At 36.0% G+C, this 18,262-nt stretch overlaps 1 protein-coding gene across 2 annotated transcripts in view; it reads right to left on the reverse strand.

Moving 5' to 3' along the window:
* Positions 1 to 300: 300 nt before the first annotated feature.
* Positions 301 to 18,262, reverse strand: part of LOC145998917 (glycosaminoglycan xylosylkinase) — a 36,409-nt gene continuing 18,447 nt past the window's right edge. For both annotated transcript variants that reach the window (XM_083135682.1, XM_083135683.1), the window contains exons 6-9: positions 17,179 to 17,350; positions 12,416 to 12,610; positions 8,867 to 8,926; positions 301 to 3,740 (exon numbers count right to left, since the gene is read on the reverse strand). In XM_083135682.1, coding sequence (XP_082991808.1) covers positions 3,521 to 3,740; positions 8,867 to 8,926; positions 12,416 to 12,610; positions 17,179 to 17,350 — 647 coding nt within the window. In that variant the 3' untranslated portion in view covers positions 301 to 3,520. The remainder of the gene's footprint in view (positions 3,741 to 8,866; positions 8,927 to 12,415; positions 12,611 to 17,178; positions 17,351 to 18,262) is intronic.

Raw genomic sequence — 18,262 nt, forward strand, 5'->3', positions numbered from 1 at the left:
AAAGAAGAAAAGAAAGAAAATTTCCCAATTGTCATGGTTTAAATACCCAGTATTCCAATTCTCCTTTATTTTCCTGTAGTTTATGGTTATTACAAGCATAAGAAAACAGTTTTTTCTTTGTGACGTTTCAGGAGAACTCATGCTCCTTTCATCCGACATTTATTTTAATTTTGACTAAAGATACAGTTATAACAATGGTTACTAATTTTTTAAACAAAAAGAATCCCTTATATAATGGATGTTGTCAATGTTACATTGTTGTAATATAGCAACTTAACTGTGAAAAGAAGCAGTCTGTTTTATTTTTATTTCAGATTATTATTATTATTATTATTTAATTATGAATCCCAAATATCACCAGGTAATTCAAATTCATCATTGTTTTCACAAAGTCTCTTGATATTTTCTGTTACATTAAATTTTAAAGATGGTGGCTTACTCCATTTGTGAAAAAGAAAACTCCATACCGGATCTATGTTACCATTTTCATTATTTAATTTATTCCAGTGTTCTTCTGCAATGAACGAAGCTTCCCAGACATTCAACTCTGCGTTTCCCGTTAATCTTTTTAAAACCCTTCTCTTTTTAAACAAATGCTTCTCTTCGATGATATGAGTTGACAAACCTGTTCTTGGGTTTAGATTTATAATGTCCAAATCGTGTTCGTGCAATCTTATTGCCATTTTCCTTGCTGTTTGTCCCACATAATCCTTTGAACATGAACAACTTATATTATATATTCCTGTGGTTTCCACATCTGGTAGAGTTTTTCTCGTTTTGAATTTATTAAATGTACGTTCCAAACTTCTTGGCGATTTAAAAACAATTTTGAAATTAAAACTTCTAAAAATTTTTGCAATTTTATGTGAGAATCCCTTGTGGAATGGAATGCACACAAATTTATTTTCAACAGATTTTTCATCTTTGTCTGTATTTCTCTTTTCCTTTAGTTTTCTTGCGACTTGTTTTTTGATTTGGTTTATTCTGTCAGTGTGAAAGCCATTTTCTTTTGCTATATTAAAAAGCCTTTCTTGTTTATTTTTGATATCCTTATTATTAGAACATAGTCTTTGTGCTCTCAGAAAAAAATTTAAAAATATGTTATCCATTGTTATACGCGAATGTTCTGAATTGGAATGGATGTATTTTTCCCCTGCTCATTTTTTCTTATGGGCTGATGTTTGAATCGTTGAGTCAGTTGTCTTAATTTGCAGATCAAGGAAAGAAATTACATTGTTATTCATGGGTTCGCAAGTGAATTTTATGCGACGATGTGATTCATTTAACAATTTAAATACGTCCATCATAATGGTGTTCTCACTTTTAGCAATAATTAGCATATCATCTACATATCTGATGTAGAGTTTGATATCCGCACCTATCTCATTAACAATTGGAGATTCTATGTAATGAAGGAAAATGCTGGAGATGATTCCAGATACTGGGTTTCCCATTGATAGACCATTACTTTGTTGATAGATTTTGCCATCAAATATAAAGTAATTGTAATTTGCACACACAGTAAACCATCGAACCATTTCCCATGATTCTAGTGGGTTAACCTTCATCTCAATAAGCCATCTGTGTAATGCATCTGTGGCACCTTCTATTCGGACACTAGGATATAAATTTTCAACATCAAACCTTGCAATACGATACTCATTATTCCAAACAATATTTTTTAGTTTCTGTTTCACTTCATATGCATTTTTAACACTGAATGGTGTTTTTTGTTTAATTATAGCAAATCTTTCAACTAAATATTTTGATAGTTTGTATGCAGGATGTGTGAAAGTTGCAATGATGGGTCATATTGGAGTTCCCGGTTTGAGTTTTTTTTGGTAGTCCAAAGGCAATCAGCAGGGTTGAATTTTTGACTGAGTTTTTTCTTCATTTCTCTTGGTATCGTGATACTGCTTTCAATTACTTTCTTTACCTCATTTATTATTTTAGTTATAGGGTTTTGAGAGCTTTCTGTGAAATTGTTTACTTTGAAACATTCTTCCATTTTTTCTTTATAGTCCTTAATTCGGATAAGGACAGGTTTATTTTCCTTGTCCGATTTTATTAAGAAAATGTCGTTTTCTTTCAACCAGATCTTGAAACTATGAACTTTTTTCCCCAACCTTATATGCTCTTTCTCCCGTTCCGTGTATTTTGGACCTCTGTTATTTCTTCTGTTGTATTCAAAACTTAACCGTTCATCAAGAGCATCATGCGTGAGACTTCGTAATATTCTCTTTTCCTCCTCATCATCTAAGAAATTCAGTGCTTTTTCTATTGAAATCACAAAATCTTCCTTGTGTATATAAGCACTACCAACTGAAAATTTCATTCTGAATTGAAATATTTCTATATACTCATCAGGTACCTCAATATCCGTAAGATTTATAAATAATCTGTTGTCAATGTTCTTAGTTTCTACTTTACCAGTGACATCAACTGCTTCCCTTCTTTCATTGTTGTTGTATATAACTTGTTCTTCTTGAATTAGCTGGTAGAATTTCGTATCAAGTCTCCTTTCTGAAAGCTTGCTGTAGTGTTCTACAACTTGTTGTGTAGCTCTGTTTACTTTATCCCATATGAGTGGATGCGAAGAATTTGACAATGTTATGTGGAGATCATATGTCTTTCAAGAAAGGCTGTCCAATTCCGAGTAAGAGTCCCTCATTGTCGTCCTATCATTAACATTTGTAGCTTTCCTTTAAATTCACTGGTGTAGGTATTACGAGTTCTAACTTTCCACTTCAAAAAATTTGGCACTATATTGTTTAACTTGCCGTTATAATAACCGTAAACTACAGGAAAATAATTCTACAATGCAAGCAATGCGTACATACAAGAAAATCTATTATTCAATTCTCCGTTTTCCTTCATTATCAAATTGGAAGAAATGGAGGAAAATATGAAAAGAACCAAGGAAAGGACGTAAGAAGGGTGTGTAAATAAAAATGGAAGGAAACAGTACACACTTACCACACAAACTGAAAATTTCTATATTTTGCAGCCTGGCTGCCCACATTTGTGGCACCTACACCCATTCAGTCAGAAAATAAATGGCATTATGCATTATATATGGACATTAATATACAGTATACAACTTACATAAAATAACTCAAGCAATTGCAAAATATAGATTACCTGAGATTTTAGAGCATGTGTTGCTTGAATTATTGACAGCGTGTACTACAATATCAATTCTAAAATTGAACTTGACCATTTTGTATTTTTTAAAAAAAAACACATTTAAAATAATTCATAAAAATAAAAACTGGCTAAAAACATCATGGCAGTCTCATAAATGTAACAAACACAGTACTTGTCATAAAAGTACAATAGATATGGAACTGTATACTGGCACCACACTAAACACGTATTGCAAAATAAAAGTTACTTCATTACAAAATTATGCCCAAAAATTACAATATCATGTACAAACTATTTACATCATGAACACAAAATGGAATGAACACACCACATTTGTCAAGGGTGAGAGGGCAGGGGGAGGATTTTGTTAGCGTTAACTAACAGCATCATGTATCAAAACTCTACTTTCACCATGCTGTTCTACACAGACTTCAACAGCTGCAAATACTGTTAGCAATCGCCTGTCCAAGGCTCTCAGGTGAGGCTTCGTTAGAACTGGAGCTATGTGGCTGTACCTGAGAATCATCTCTAAAGAATCTCCTAATACACCTCCGGAAAACAGCTGCAGTCTTGTCCATGTTGAGTCTCTCAATCTGAATTGCAAAAACAAATATTCTAGACAATATTCAAATTTAAATTGTTATTAGTATAGATATATGAGGGGTTCAGAGCACAAGTAGCATAATTGCATTCAAGACAGTTTTGAGAATAAGGAATTTAAATAACTTAGTACTATGTTTAGCTGTTGGAACACAAACATAGTGGTGGCTCTATGAGCAAGAATTTGAAACTAAGGAGATATTTATTTCTAGCATTGAAATGTTGATACTTTAAAGTTTAAAGTTATACATGTAACTAAATTTCCACGAAAAGTGGTTGATATTTTTCAAGTGTGTGGGTATTTTGTAGCATTCGCAAAATGCTATGCAACAATTTATAGAGATGAAGTATCCTGATGATTATGCATTGTGTGGCAAAAATATATTTTTATAATTCTGATTTATCACATGTGAGAACCAAAGGCTATTTTCAACCAAAAAGAGAAAGAAAGGAAAAGCTATAGTTTCAATGGAATATGTAATTTATTGTCATTAATAAATATTCTGAATAACTTCAAATTGTTAAACAGTGCTCTAAACTGGATTTCAGTGTAGGAACCGAGCACTTCGATGTTTCTCGGAATTTTGAGGGAGCGGCCTTTCCACCCCTCGCAGGTCATCACGAGGCAGGGTTGGGTATTGCCGTTGCATCCAAACAATGTTTCCAGCTCGAGTAGTTTGTGACCAGACTGAAGAATGACCACTTGTGCGGCGGCAAACAGCATATATGCAAACAGTTGCAAGTGGTTCTTGATCAGAGCACAATACATGCAAAAATAAGTATAATGGTGGCGGGATGCCTATGTAGATTATCATATATCAGGGCAAATAGTATTATTCGTAGCAAACAACTATTCTTCTGTCGAGACAGTATAAAATACGCAACGTGTTAAAAGTAATTCTCTTCACAAACTGTCATGAGCCGCATATTATTTTTCTCGATTTCTGATTTTTAGAATCCTCCTTAACAAACGATGCCTCCCGGATGCCGCAGTGATTGCATCGTTGCCTTGTAATCAAGGGGTCCCGGGTTCGATACCTGGTGAACGCACATAGTGGTTCAGATCCTATTTTAAACCGTAGATCCAGTCCCAATTAGTCTTACTGTGCAAGAAGTGGACTTAAAACACCAACTAACTAACTCTCTAGCCTTCTTGTACCCGAAGATTCATGGCTGCAGCCTTCCATCTGTCCCCATCCTGAGCAAGATCTATGGGGTTCAGTGGGACTATCAGGTCAGCTACTAGAACTGTCAACTAGTTATATATTAAAAAGTACGCAAACTGTTGTATTGAACGGTTTCTCATCTTCTGAAAGGGAGGTGCCATCTGGAGTGCCCCAGGGTTCCAACTTAGGCCCATACTTGTTTTTATTATTTGTAAACGATGTGCCCTGAAAATGTAAAAAGCTAAGGTCTTAATGTACGCAGATGACGTAAAGTTGTACCACCAGATTCGGTCAGTAGACGACTGCATAAAATTGCAAGACGATTTGAACAACTTCGCTGAGTGGTGTACACAAACACGAATGTAGATAAATGCAAGATTGTATCTTTTAGTATTAAGAAAAGAGTTGTCTCTTACGACTATAGTAGAGACAATAAAATAGTTCAACGTACAAACAATGCCATAGATTTAGGCGTTACGTTTACTTCTGACTTAACATTTAATTGTCATTATCAAGAGATCATAAAAAGAAGTCTGAAGCTTGTAGGTTTTATCAGGAGAAACGTTTTGCATAATTTTTCAGTCTCAACGGTAAATAGGATATACATCTCACTATTTCGCTCGATGTTAGAATATTGCAGTTCAATCTGGAATCCCCAGCATAAGACTTGGGAGGACGCAGTGGAAAAGGTACAAATGCAAATGGTCAAATGGTTGTGTTTTAAAAGCAATATTGAATATCATAATAGAAATTATGTAACTTTAGGTAGTCATTTTGGTATCAATACCTTGAAAGACAGAAGAGTTTTTAATGATCTAATGTTTTTACGTAAATTAGTAAGACAAGATTGGCTATGTTCTGAGCTGTTAGAGAGAATAAACTTCCATGTAACACCTTTTACAGCGAGGAACAGAACACCTTTCTACACATCATCCTCAAGGTTAAACATACACAAAAACTCGCCAATAATAAAAGCTCAGGAATCGTTTAATGAATTATCCTTAGTGCATGATTTGGATACATTTTTTTTATTCATGTTATGCTATCAGGTGCAAAATTTTGTAAAACATTATATTTTATCGGATTTGTCTGTAAAAGAGTTTAAACTATATTTATATGTTGTCACACTATCATAAATCATAACATTATTATTAACATTTGTGTATTTTGTTAAAATTATATCTGTGTACATTATGTTCAGCATAAATGGGACTTTGGTCCTGAGATGGACTAATAAAGAAATGAAATACTCTTTTCCATCCCTACCAATTTCCTATAGGTCCATCTCAACATTATCCTTTCATCTTGGTCTTGGTCTTCCTATTTGTCTCTTACCATCAGGTTTACCAACAAGAATCCTGTAAACTCCTCTTTCCTCTCCCATGGCCTGCTCACCTAAGTCTTCTTGATTTAATCATTCTAATAATATCTGGACATGAATACAAATTATGTAACCTTCTCCAATCACCTGTCCCCTCATCTCTTTTAGGTCCAAATATTTTCCTAAGGGTCTTATTTTCAAATACTCTTAATTTATGTTACTCTTTCAATGTAAGGGACCAAGTTTCACATCCATATAATATTAAAGGCAAAATTACTGTTTTGTATATTTTAACTATTAGTTTCTTAGATATTAAACGTGAAGACAAAAGTTTATGAAGAGAAAAGTAACATGCATTTTCTGAATTAAGACTGCTTATTATTTCCTCCTTAATATCATTTTCATTTGTTAGTATTACTCCTAAGTACTTGAATTTGGAAACTGGTTCAAACGAATTGTTATCAATAATTAGATTTTGATTATTACATAACACTTGGTTTCGGCATGTAAGCATATATTTAGTTTTCTCTTTGCTAACTTCCAAACCTATGTCTTTAGCTGCATTGAAAAATATTTTAGCATTATTCTTAATTGTATTTATATCATCCCCTAATAAGTCTACATCATCTGCATATGCTAAGAACTGTCACACCGTTCAATTTTAGTCCTTCGTTAGTTTCTTTTACCTTCCTAACAGCATATTCTAAGGCAAAATTAAAGAGCAATGGACATAATGCATCTCCTTGTTTTAACCCATCATGAATTGTAAATTTGTCACACACATTAATACCCACACGAATTTTACTTTCTGTTTCACTGGTGCATACTTTTATCATATTAACAAGCTTCTTAGGTATTCCAAACTCTACTAATATATTATATAATTTATCTCTTTTGACTGAATCATATGCTTTTATAAAATCAATGAATAGCTGATGGACATTTTGGATTTTTCCAATAAGAAGACTTTTTAAGATGATGTTTGTCATTCCTAGAATTAACCTTTGGACGGAAGAAGCCTCTTCCACGCGTAAACCTCTCCGGATGGGAACTTTTCAAACACATGCTTTTTAAACTTGTCACAAAGTAAACAAAATTGTAGCTCGAGAATCAATTGTCATAGAGAGATAAAACTACTTTTTTTGTTCCTAATGACAGGGCTTTAGCAGAGGTAAAATTTATATTGTGCCTCCAAATAATTAGTTTTAAAGGAATAAGAAGAAAATTGTAATTTTAAAACAATTATTGGCCTCTATGCCCCCTTAACAGATCTAAGTGAATGAGGAAAATGTATGCAGCGGTGGTATATTCCTACAACAACGCAAAGTTTCATTGAAATCAAGACACACTTCTTGGAAAAAGAAAGAACTTTGTTTAAAGTGGCAGTGTTGCCAGCTTATGGAACTATTTCCAGAATTTTGCTTCTAGCTTTGGCCCTATGAAAGCTAGATGAACCAAATTTGGAGGGATGCACGACAAAAGACCACTCTATGAGAATATGTAATGCTCATACAACAACTTTGAAAAGAAAAAGGAAATTACGACGTTCGGAAATTTTGCGTCATTACGGAAAATTTTGAACCTTGAGCCTTTGCCCCCGCTTTCCCCCTGGACCCTTTCTTTGTCGGATGTTACTTAAAATATTGCTATTTACTCATTCTTACATTTAGAATTTGATATTTTCAAGAAAAGATGCAGTGATTGAGCATTGCTGCTGTGCGCTACCATGTGGTGTGAATCTGTGCTGTCTGCAATGAATAATTAGTCTGTGGCTAAATAGTAGCCTTAAAAAATCAATGCCTGTTCTTTTTTCCATCCTTACAGAAAGCCGCAATACTACCAGATACCTTCAGATCGTCACTTACAAGCGTGTAATTAAAATATTGATGTTCAAATCTTTTAAATGGTAGCCAAAGTGACAGAAAGAAAGTAATGCTCAATACCAAAAAAGAAATTAAAAATTAAAACAGTGTAATTCACCTAAAAATGTTCGAATTTCTATCTTAAACAATTATGTGTTTGTACAAGTTATCTGCACTCCTTGTACCAAAATCTTACGATTTCTACTCCATGTACCAAAGTCTTAAGATTTCTATGATTATTTCAAACCACCACACCAATGATTTATCCACACACCCCCAACATGTCACTAACGCCCCTTAAAATTTTTCACAAATGTTAAACCCATGACCATTTTGACTCTAAATTTACCTTACACCATCCCCTAAACATGAACTTAGACCCCCCCCCTTTATGGAAAATTCTGGATAAACAAACCCCTGCATCACACCCATTCAGCTATATGCATTAATGATATTATGAACCATTTTACAACAAAAATAATAATTCTCTTTCTTCAATGCAGAGCACCAAACAGTTAAATTTGGTAATATTTTTGAACCACTCTGTGTGTTATGTGCAATGTGGGTTACATGGGGATGTAACACTTCATGTACATGAAAATGTAGAAAATAAAGCACCAAGAAAAAATGAATTGCATATTTGTCATGTAATTTGTTTGGGGTGTTATTAACTAATCTATATAACTGAAGATAGGTACTTAATTACAACATTATTGTTTTCTTATAGATTACAAAATCTTACGAACTACGCATAAAAATCAAATACTTACATGCAGCACTGGTACAGTGGAGCTAAAATGTCCAAGTGGTCTTTGTGAGGATTCCCAAAACTATAAGACAGAATATAAATTACACTGTAACAAATATTTCATTGGCTATTTTCTAAATATTTAATAACTGTCTATGTTACCACAGCAGTCATTTTATGAACAATAAGGTTTATAAAGCTCATTATGCAGTAGGATAGTACTTACTTTCAATATCACATGCATGCATTTTAGTTTGTTGATGCATCAAAATATTAAAATTGTTCTAAAAAGCCTAATATTTAAGAATAATAACTATCACTTATAATCCAGTAGCCATATTTATATTACAATTTCCTTCCATGAATAAAAGGAAGAAATATACAAAATAATTAAATAAATTCTTTCAGATTACACAGTAATGCTATATATTCATGGCATAAACACAGTTACAATACACTTCTTATAAAATAATAACAAATCTATGTTACTTTGGAAAAAGAAATCAATCTTGCCTGTCAGAGAATGGTGACAGAGAAACGTTAAAATTAATAGACCAATACTGCATTTTCCCCAAATGGTATGAAATTGCTATTATTTTAAATAAAGAAGTGAGTAGCAATCTATTTTTGAGTCAACTACAAACAGAATTTCCAGAATTTTTTCCTTCACCCTCTCACACACAAGCCCATTACTGTTAATGTTTTACTTGCCAACATTGCTTAAATAACATGTGTCTCAAAATTTTGAAAGTTGCCAGTAAAGATTATTATTACAGTGGAAGAGAGTTATGGAAAGTAATTTAACGTATCAGAACTGAAATTATGCACAATTAATTAATTATGCCAAATTAATACATGCTCAAGTGTTCATTATGCAACTAGAAAATTATGGGGATCAAACATAATTAAAAACAAAATTTTAGCATAAAATGTAGGTGATCTGACAAGTCCATTCCTATTTTTCAAAACAACATTTTTTGTTAATTGCATACATCATGTTGATTTACTAGGTTTCCTAACTCAAATTAATTAACACAAAATTCCTAGTAACCTATATTATTGCTGGCACTGCTCAAAGTGAAGGAGTATGCACGGGGATGTCTTCCCTCCAGATAGGAAATTTGCAGAAGTGTATGGTAAAGGAAGGCGGAGCAAGAGCTTGTGTTATTTTTTAAAAAAACAATCTTGATATCTTAAGTTCATGTTTTTCAATGCCATTATACACGAGTGACTTATGCAGTTCTTGCATGGTCACCATCCTTCCTCCTTCACAAAAGAAAAAAAAAAGGTCGACCGCAAGCAATCAACTGCCTGCTTTGTCTTTGGCAAGGGTGTTGGAAACACGTCGTCCATGCTGGCCACAAGTGTTGCTAACTTCCAGAATTTTCTATGCATCCGTAGCACTACCTAATTCGGTACGATTATTCACGTGTGAAACTTAACAGTAATGGACAAATTAGCTTATGAAGTTAGTCAACGAGTACCGGTCGTATGGTATTTAAAAGAAATAAAATCACCAGCCAATACTTGGACATACCCGTCATGTCATTTGTAACTCCAAAATATAGAGGTACGTAAAACAGCAAATAGGGTGTGAATGAGGGTTTATTTGGAAGCATGGGAGCTGCGGATACGTGTTTTCTTTACTGTGGCCATCGTCCTGTTTTTCTGTTGTGTGGTATTTTTGCTGTCTTGTGTTGAAGTATGGTCTACATTGAAAATAAGGGATCTTCTTTGAAAACCATTCAGTACAAGAACTTGTGCCGAAAAGTTGAAGGTGGTGAATAATATGAGAGACTGTGTCCAGAACTATGCATAACCAAAACCAGTAACAAAAAATGGGTAAGTTTTCATTAAGAAGTTAAAAGTGTCTCAGTAAAAAACAATATTATGTTTGAATTTGTTTAAGTCCACTTTATGCGCAGAAAGGCTAATTGGGACTCGACCTACAGTTTAAAGTGGGATCCGAACCACTCGACCCGAATCCGAGGCTCGTTCATTACAAGGCAACGAAGTTATGTATTGTGTGGTTATGTAGCTGCAATGATATTTATAAATCATTTTGTTGGAACATCGAACTTTACAGGCCAGAATGACTTCAGTAATTTCCATAACGAAGTGCAAAGGCATGAACATTACCAAAATCACACTCGTGCAGTGACATACAAAAGGGGGATTGGTGAGGTTCATAACCCCTCTTTTGGCAGAATATTCCTAAAAAAAATGCTAAAGGCAGGAAAAATATGACAAAATAGCTGAAATGAAAAACTGATCCATTGCTTGCCTATCACGAAAATTCATGGCACGCCCCTGAAATTTTGTAGCTAAAACTGGTAGGAAGATTATGTTGCAGTTTAAGAATTTTACTTTCAATTCAGAACCATGTATATGGACACCTACACTCACTCACTCTGACAACCCAATTTTACAGTGATGTAGGTACTGACACACACATTGCCTCATTAAAATAAATGCAGCAATTTGCAGGCATGGGAATCCAGATTTGTTTTCTCGGTCATCCCTGGGTCTTCAGTGAAAAACACTCAAAACAATGCCAGAAAATGAATGGTGGACGATCACATTAGTAAATTTAGCTTTCTTTACATTGCAAATCCACACATACAAATGACTCTTGGGTTTTATTATTAAACATTTTCATTACTGAAGTTCTGAAACTCCTCTTCAAATTGGTAATTAACAAACAGCATGCTTTCCAATGCTGTCATCTTGCAACTGAATAACACAGGCTTGATCTTGAGTTTGACTTGTCCTCTACCTGTGTGGAACATTGTTATTTTAGTGAACGATTTGATTTACAACGTCTGCATTACTTCACTTCCTATTTTTGTAGCAAGTCTACATACTATAATACAGGGTGTCCAAAATGTCTCAAACTATACATAAAATTATCTGTTTTGCTCTTTTCTTGCAGTGAATGATGTGGTTATAGGAAGGACATGTGGACATCATACTGTTGAGTGGGGGGTGAAGGTTACTCACACAGAGATGTTGCCAGTGAGTTGAATGGGCTCCATGCTTGCCAGATTCCTGGCTGTGCAGCATGAATATTCGCTACCTGTTCAATTGGATCAAGGATGAATGCTATACCATAGCCTCAGATTACATTCTCCGTGTGCTCAACAACCTGTGATTCCACCTGTGGATGTGTGTGGAACTCAACAGAGGACACATTGAACAAGTGGCATGATTTGGCCTATGGTATGGGACTTTGCAGGCACCTTGTGTGTGATTATATCAAAATGTGGAACCATATATTCTGGAGCTAAAGATCATTACCTGTCTTTCAAAATTATGATGCAATCTTATAAATTTTCACATCACATTTTATAATGGCGTATTTCATTGTAAATATTAAGTCTGACAGTCATACTTCTTAAATTCCTTGCTATATACCAAGAGAATGAATTAATCATTAAATACTTCAATACAGTCACTGAACAAGTTTTAGAAAGTGAAAGGTGGACATTTTCAAAGTTGTATGATGGAAATTCAGTTCTCACATCACTGCAAATCGAGGTTGTACAACAAACATAAATAATTGAAATATTACCTTTTGCCATTATCCAAGAGAAGGATCATAGAATTACTTATGTTGTCGAACACCTCGTAATGATGCCTATCACCGTTGTCCATGAGGAAATCGAATATAGCCGCATCTATCAAATCTAGCAGCCTCAGACTGCGAGATGGATGATACATTTTGGTATTCTTCACTCTATCACAGTATCTCAGCTCACTCTCCCACCTGCAAAAATAATCATACAATACATTCCGTTTGTCTTTCTCTGTATACACATCATACATTGAGCAGCAGTATTTGCATGAAGCAATTAGTGAAACATTTACAATAATGTCAAACCAAGATTTCCACTTTTTATTACCCATGTATATCCAGTGTATTGAAACTGTTAAAACTCTGGTAATACACAAAAAATGAACAAATACAGTACTCAAAAAAATAGTTGCATATTGTAAAAACCCCTCCAAGAAACGCAGCCTTAAAGTAGCACTGACCATGCAGGCGGAGGGGTTTGCGTGCTTTGTTGAGGCTGAGAGCTATGCCAGTGGTTAATTTTATTACCAGCAGGGTCACCCATGCTGGACAGGTCTCAGAAGAGAAGCCAAACTAAGGCATTCTGCAACGTCCCATCTTACCTAGTATATCCTATCCTAATATTCCTAATATTGTCCCAAACAGACAAATGCGAACATCTGCATTTGTGTCACATTGTGGAGTGGCAAGTGCAGTGGCGAAGCGTAGAGTTCCTAACAGGGTAGGCACAAAAGTGCGATAATTTCCATTAGTTGCTTAAATATGTAAAAAAGAAAAAAAAGGAGGGGGGCTATGTCATGGAGAGTGGTTCAATGTCCCTCTAGGCCGCTTCTTTACTTGCCAGTGGCGTGACGTTTTCAAAAGTGTTGTTACCGGCCATCAATACGATAATTATGTCTTAGATGTTCTCCTCCCACCCACTATATGTCATCCATCTAGATTTTTGTTCATTTCGTTTTTTTATTTGTTTGTATTTTTTCAACCCCTGATTTATGCACACACCTCCAGAAAGAACTACCAATCATGGGACATCGCGAAAATCCAACGAATAGTGCTCGAGCCCTGTTGTCAATTCTTCATCGCTTTTTTTCTAAATTTATTTATTTATTTTGCAATTGAGGTCAAAAGGGCTAGAACCCCCCGCCCCCATAATTTTCGGGTCAGTCTGACGTTTGTGCCGTGAGCAGACGACAGAATTCCGCACTTTCAGCGAATGTCAGTTTGGTACGTTCTACTGCTGCCAACTTAGTTGTTTTTTTTAGCAAGACTTCCTCGCGCCGAGGAAAACACCATTGTTATCTGTTGTCTACCTAAAGGAATGGTTGTAGTTAATGCCAGTCTTGGCTTTCTAGATAAATGAATTTCTGACACCTGCATGTGCAAGTAAAGATAATTTAAATTTTGAATATTTTCGTCTCATTTGTTCTGATCTATGCTAATCGTGATGATGAGAATGTATGGAGAATGAATTAAAGATGATCAGGAAACATTGACATGGCCACAATTAGATCACCTGGCTTCGTAACGTGTTAGGATGAACACTATGGGGCTTTCAAGAAAAAAAACATAAGTAAAGGTGACCTCTCTCATTCAGTGTGTATACTTCGCATCCTAGTTTGTTCTACCCCTTGTGTTAGTAGACACCTTTACGTGATAATAGAACATAGGATCCTTGTTTGGGACCCGGCAACACGACAGGCTACTATGTAACATATAAACAGGTAATAATAAATGTAGATGCTTGGGAGAATAGAATCCCAATTTTTAGGCGCAATTCAGCTCTTTTCTGCCAATCCAAAGTGACAACACTGGCCTGTTCCGCCAGACCTGAAACAGACATGGCCTCCGCAATAACACTCTTTGTCCTAAACCCAAAAAAGTCTTTCCTTACATTGTACTCTCATTGACCGCCCTCTTCTCTTGTTATCCCTTCAGGGTAAACGAAACTGCCTACCTCTTCGCTTGTGTCGGCTGCATAAAAAAATGTCTGCTTGTAATATCTATTCGACGACAGTGTTAACGCATTAAATAACGTTTCAACAACTTTGAATTTTTTTTTAAAATTTTGCTGTCACTTGCCACTGCTACTCGCAAAGGAAAATAGAGTTGAAAACATTTTAGAAGAAGGAAATATGAAATACCAAAATTGGATCCTACCTTACCGATGATTACATCTTCACTCAATTAAGAACTCAATTGTTCTTGTTGTTTTTGCATTTTAGTCCAGCACTTTCTTGCATTAATCTCATCACTGCACACGACACGAATCACAAACAAAGCTCTACCGGCACGAACCTCGTGCTCCGAGCCACGCTACCTTGTAGCGTCCTGAGCAGGAGGCAAGTTTTCACAGAGAGGGAACAAGCGAGGGGAATCCCCGTTCACGATAAAAATAAATTATTATATTTCCAGTGAAAGGAAAACTACTTTGTAAATATAAGGCGTAGCTAGCATTTTAATTTACATAATTTGGTATGAAGACTTACTTTACAAATATAAGTTCTTTAGACTTTCCGTTTACGCTACGGTGTTGGGTGAATCGACAAGACCATCAGCACTCTGACCAGAAAACGAAGTCGGAACTACAGTACTCCGTAATTTTCAATTTCAATTACTCTCGTCGATGAAAGGAAGGAAAACCTAAGTTTCGTACAGAATATGGAGAATGTACAATGAAATAGAAATCTCTCTGCACGAACACAGGCTAATGTTTATATACAATGCTGGTACACCACAAATTTCCAACCCTGGCGGAAATGCAGCGTTGCTGACATTCTGTTCGTCCTAGTGGGTAACACCGCGAGGCCGGCCTCAGGAGCACGTTATAAGCATACGTACAGTACTCGTAAGATTAGGCTTCCCGCATATGCGACCGTACGACAGAATGTGAAGAGAAGAGGCCCCAGCAAATGTGCCTCACTCCGTGCAAAGTTCGTATACTGAACAGGGTTAGAATTTTTTTGTAATTATCATAAATGAAAATTCCAAACTTTTCCATTGCATTACATGTGTTTTGACGAAATAAGTAAATACAACTTTAAAAGAGTAATGGCGTGGGTAGGCCCGGCCTCCTGGCCTCATAGGATGCTTCGCCACTAGGCCAGTGCCAAGGCCTAAAGATGGCAGCCCCATCATGGCACTCGGGGTCAGAGGGCCAATAACCCACTACCCTTAAAAATAGACTATTAAAGAAACCAAACGAGGAAATAGCCAGACGGACAAACTGTTGACGACCTTTGGACTTAAAAAGAAAACTCTAGTGGGGTTTTGGAATGTTAGAACATTATATGAGGCATGAAAATTGCAACGAGTAGAAGCAGAAATGAAGAAATATAAGTTGGACATCCTGGGAATGAGCGAAGTGCATTGGAATGAATTTGGAGAGATGAAAACATCTAGGTGGTATGACATTCCTCTATTCAGGCAGACCAAATGAAGATGATGAACATCGTAATGGAGTAGGCATACTCATAAACAAGAAGACTGCTTGAAGTATACTGGACTGGAAGCCTGTATCTGAATGAATAATTATGGTCAGATTACAGGCAAAAGTTAGAAATGTGAGCATCATACAATGCTATGCACTTACAAACCAAGCAGAAATAGAAGAAAAACAAGGGTTCTACAAAGTATTACAAGACACTATAAATAAGGTTAAGAAGAAAGATGTTATTATAGTAATAGGCGATTTAAATGAAAAAATCAATTATACAAGGGTCGTTCCAGGTTGACCGGGATTTTCGTACGTAAAAAATCGATGAATAGCCGGATCATGATGAAACGTGCGGGTGACGTAATGTATTCCTTCGCGAGTAACTAGCGCCCGGCATGACGTATTTCGCGCATGCGCAGCAGTTGCAGTGAACATGGCGGCAATCAGTGTGTCTGTGGCTGTGGAGCAGCGGTGTGTAATCAAATTTCTCATGAAGGTGAAAGTGAAACCAGCTGAGATTTTCAGACGATTGCAATCACAGTATGGTGAACAAACGATGTCGCGGTTTACTCATAAACAATAGTCCTGAATAATTTGTAGTGGCTGAGCGCAAGACTTCATCAAAACACAAAAAACTCGGATGATAGGGAATATGATTACTGAGAATCATTGCTCAGTACAGTAGTAACAATGATGTTAGGAAAGAAATTGTTACACAATATTGAACTTACACTTTAAAGAAATGGTTAAATGTCTTCTGTTTCAGGATGTTTCATCATTTCCATTCGTGAACCCACTCATCTGTGCTCTTATCAGAAGAAAATCCAGATTTGTTTTGCTTTGGATTATTGAGACTCAAATTATCAAGACTCCACTGTGTATGAATATACTGGTATCGTCTGACTGCCACATGGAAGACCCAAGTTGGATTCTCAGGGTGGGTGGTCCGAGGTTGGAATTTTTCTGGCCTTGTCCCCCACATAAAGTGGCTCTGGGGGTCACCCATCCCAAAATCAATGGGTATCTGGGGTCAAATATAGGGGATAAAGGTGTCCACAGCATGGTGCTGATCACATCATCTCCAAAATAGCCGAGATCGAGAATATGTGGAGTCCTACTCCACATCCCCTGAATGTGCCTTCATGGCATGGTGCTATATGCACAGGAACTTTGCCACTGCAATGAAATTTTCAATGAATGTCAATATATCTTCATAGCATTTTGTGTTCCCAACTCATGAACATTTACTTCCATTTTTTTTTTAAAGCCAGCTGGAAATAATTTATTAAATAGCGTTTGTGAACTAACTGATTAATTATGATCTTACCTTGATAATGCACCCTGTTTGTATGTCCTTTGCCATGGGTTCCGATATTTTTTCAATCTCAGATGCGTTGGAAGCCACAGAATTAGGGCCCCTTCCATTATGTCTCTGTTGGCACACACGGGATCTTGTGGACTGCAGTAGTAGCAGACACCATAGAAGCATGTATTGTTTCCTGTTAAGTACATATAATTCAAAGAAATATAATAACCAAGGAGAGGAAGTTTCATGTTCTTACAAATGGGTCGTATTAATAAAAATCAGCATGTGCTCTGTTTTATCCGAGATACATCAACATTTTACAGCCACATACATACGCATACACTTGTGGGCATTTAAGTGCATGCTCAATTTCTGACAATGGGCACTTATTCATATCAAAATGCAAGTACATGCATGCTTTCCACTGGAGTCATGGACTCCCACCCCCTCCCCCCTGGAAATGAATGTTTACCAAAAATTATATGTTTCACACACAATTTCATACATCACATTAATTTATGTTGATTATTATAAGGGTTTTTCTTGTTATGTATGCATTGCTTGCATTGCAGAATTATTTCTCTTGTAGTCTACGGTTGTTACTAAGCATAAAAACACAATTTTTCGTTGTGATGTTTCAGGAGAACACACGCTCCCTTCATGGGCGACCCCATTGCTTGTTCACTGCAGTTAGTCAACCAACAGAGTGAAATGGTCAACATTTTGCTCTGTTCGGATCTACAGAGCTGTCCTGTTATGACTTTATGAGTGTCCCACAATTGGCAAAAGCAGGGGTATGGTTGGTGGACTACAATGTGATCCTTCCAGCTAGATCCAAGGGATCCGCTGACCAATGACAGTTGCGGTCCTCCATTCATATTGGGGGTTAGGCGCAGAGCTGACAACTCTGCACTGTAAAAAGACATGTCAAGAATCAGCAATATGAGGCCATGGATGTTCCCAAGGTAAAATATTCCGGAGGTAAAACAGTCTCCCAATCGGATCTCCGTGCAGGGACTACTTTGGGAGATACCTGGACTAAGAATAATATCTACATTAGGAAAAAGGATATTAAATTAGGCACTTGGAATGTTCTGACTCTTTA

The sequence above is a fragment of the Lepisma saccharinum genome, chromosome 14, assembly GCF_977018435.1.
Source record: "Lepisma saccharinum chromosome 14, izLepSacc3.1, whole genome shotgun sequence".
Lineage (NCBI taxonomy): Eukaryota > Metazoa > Arthropoda > Insecta > Zygentoma > Lepismatidae > Lepisma > Lepisma saccharinum.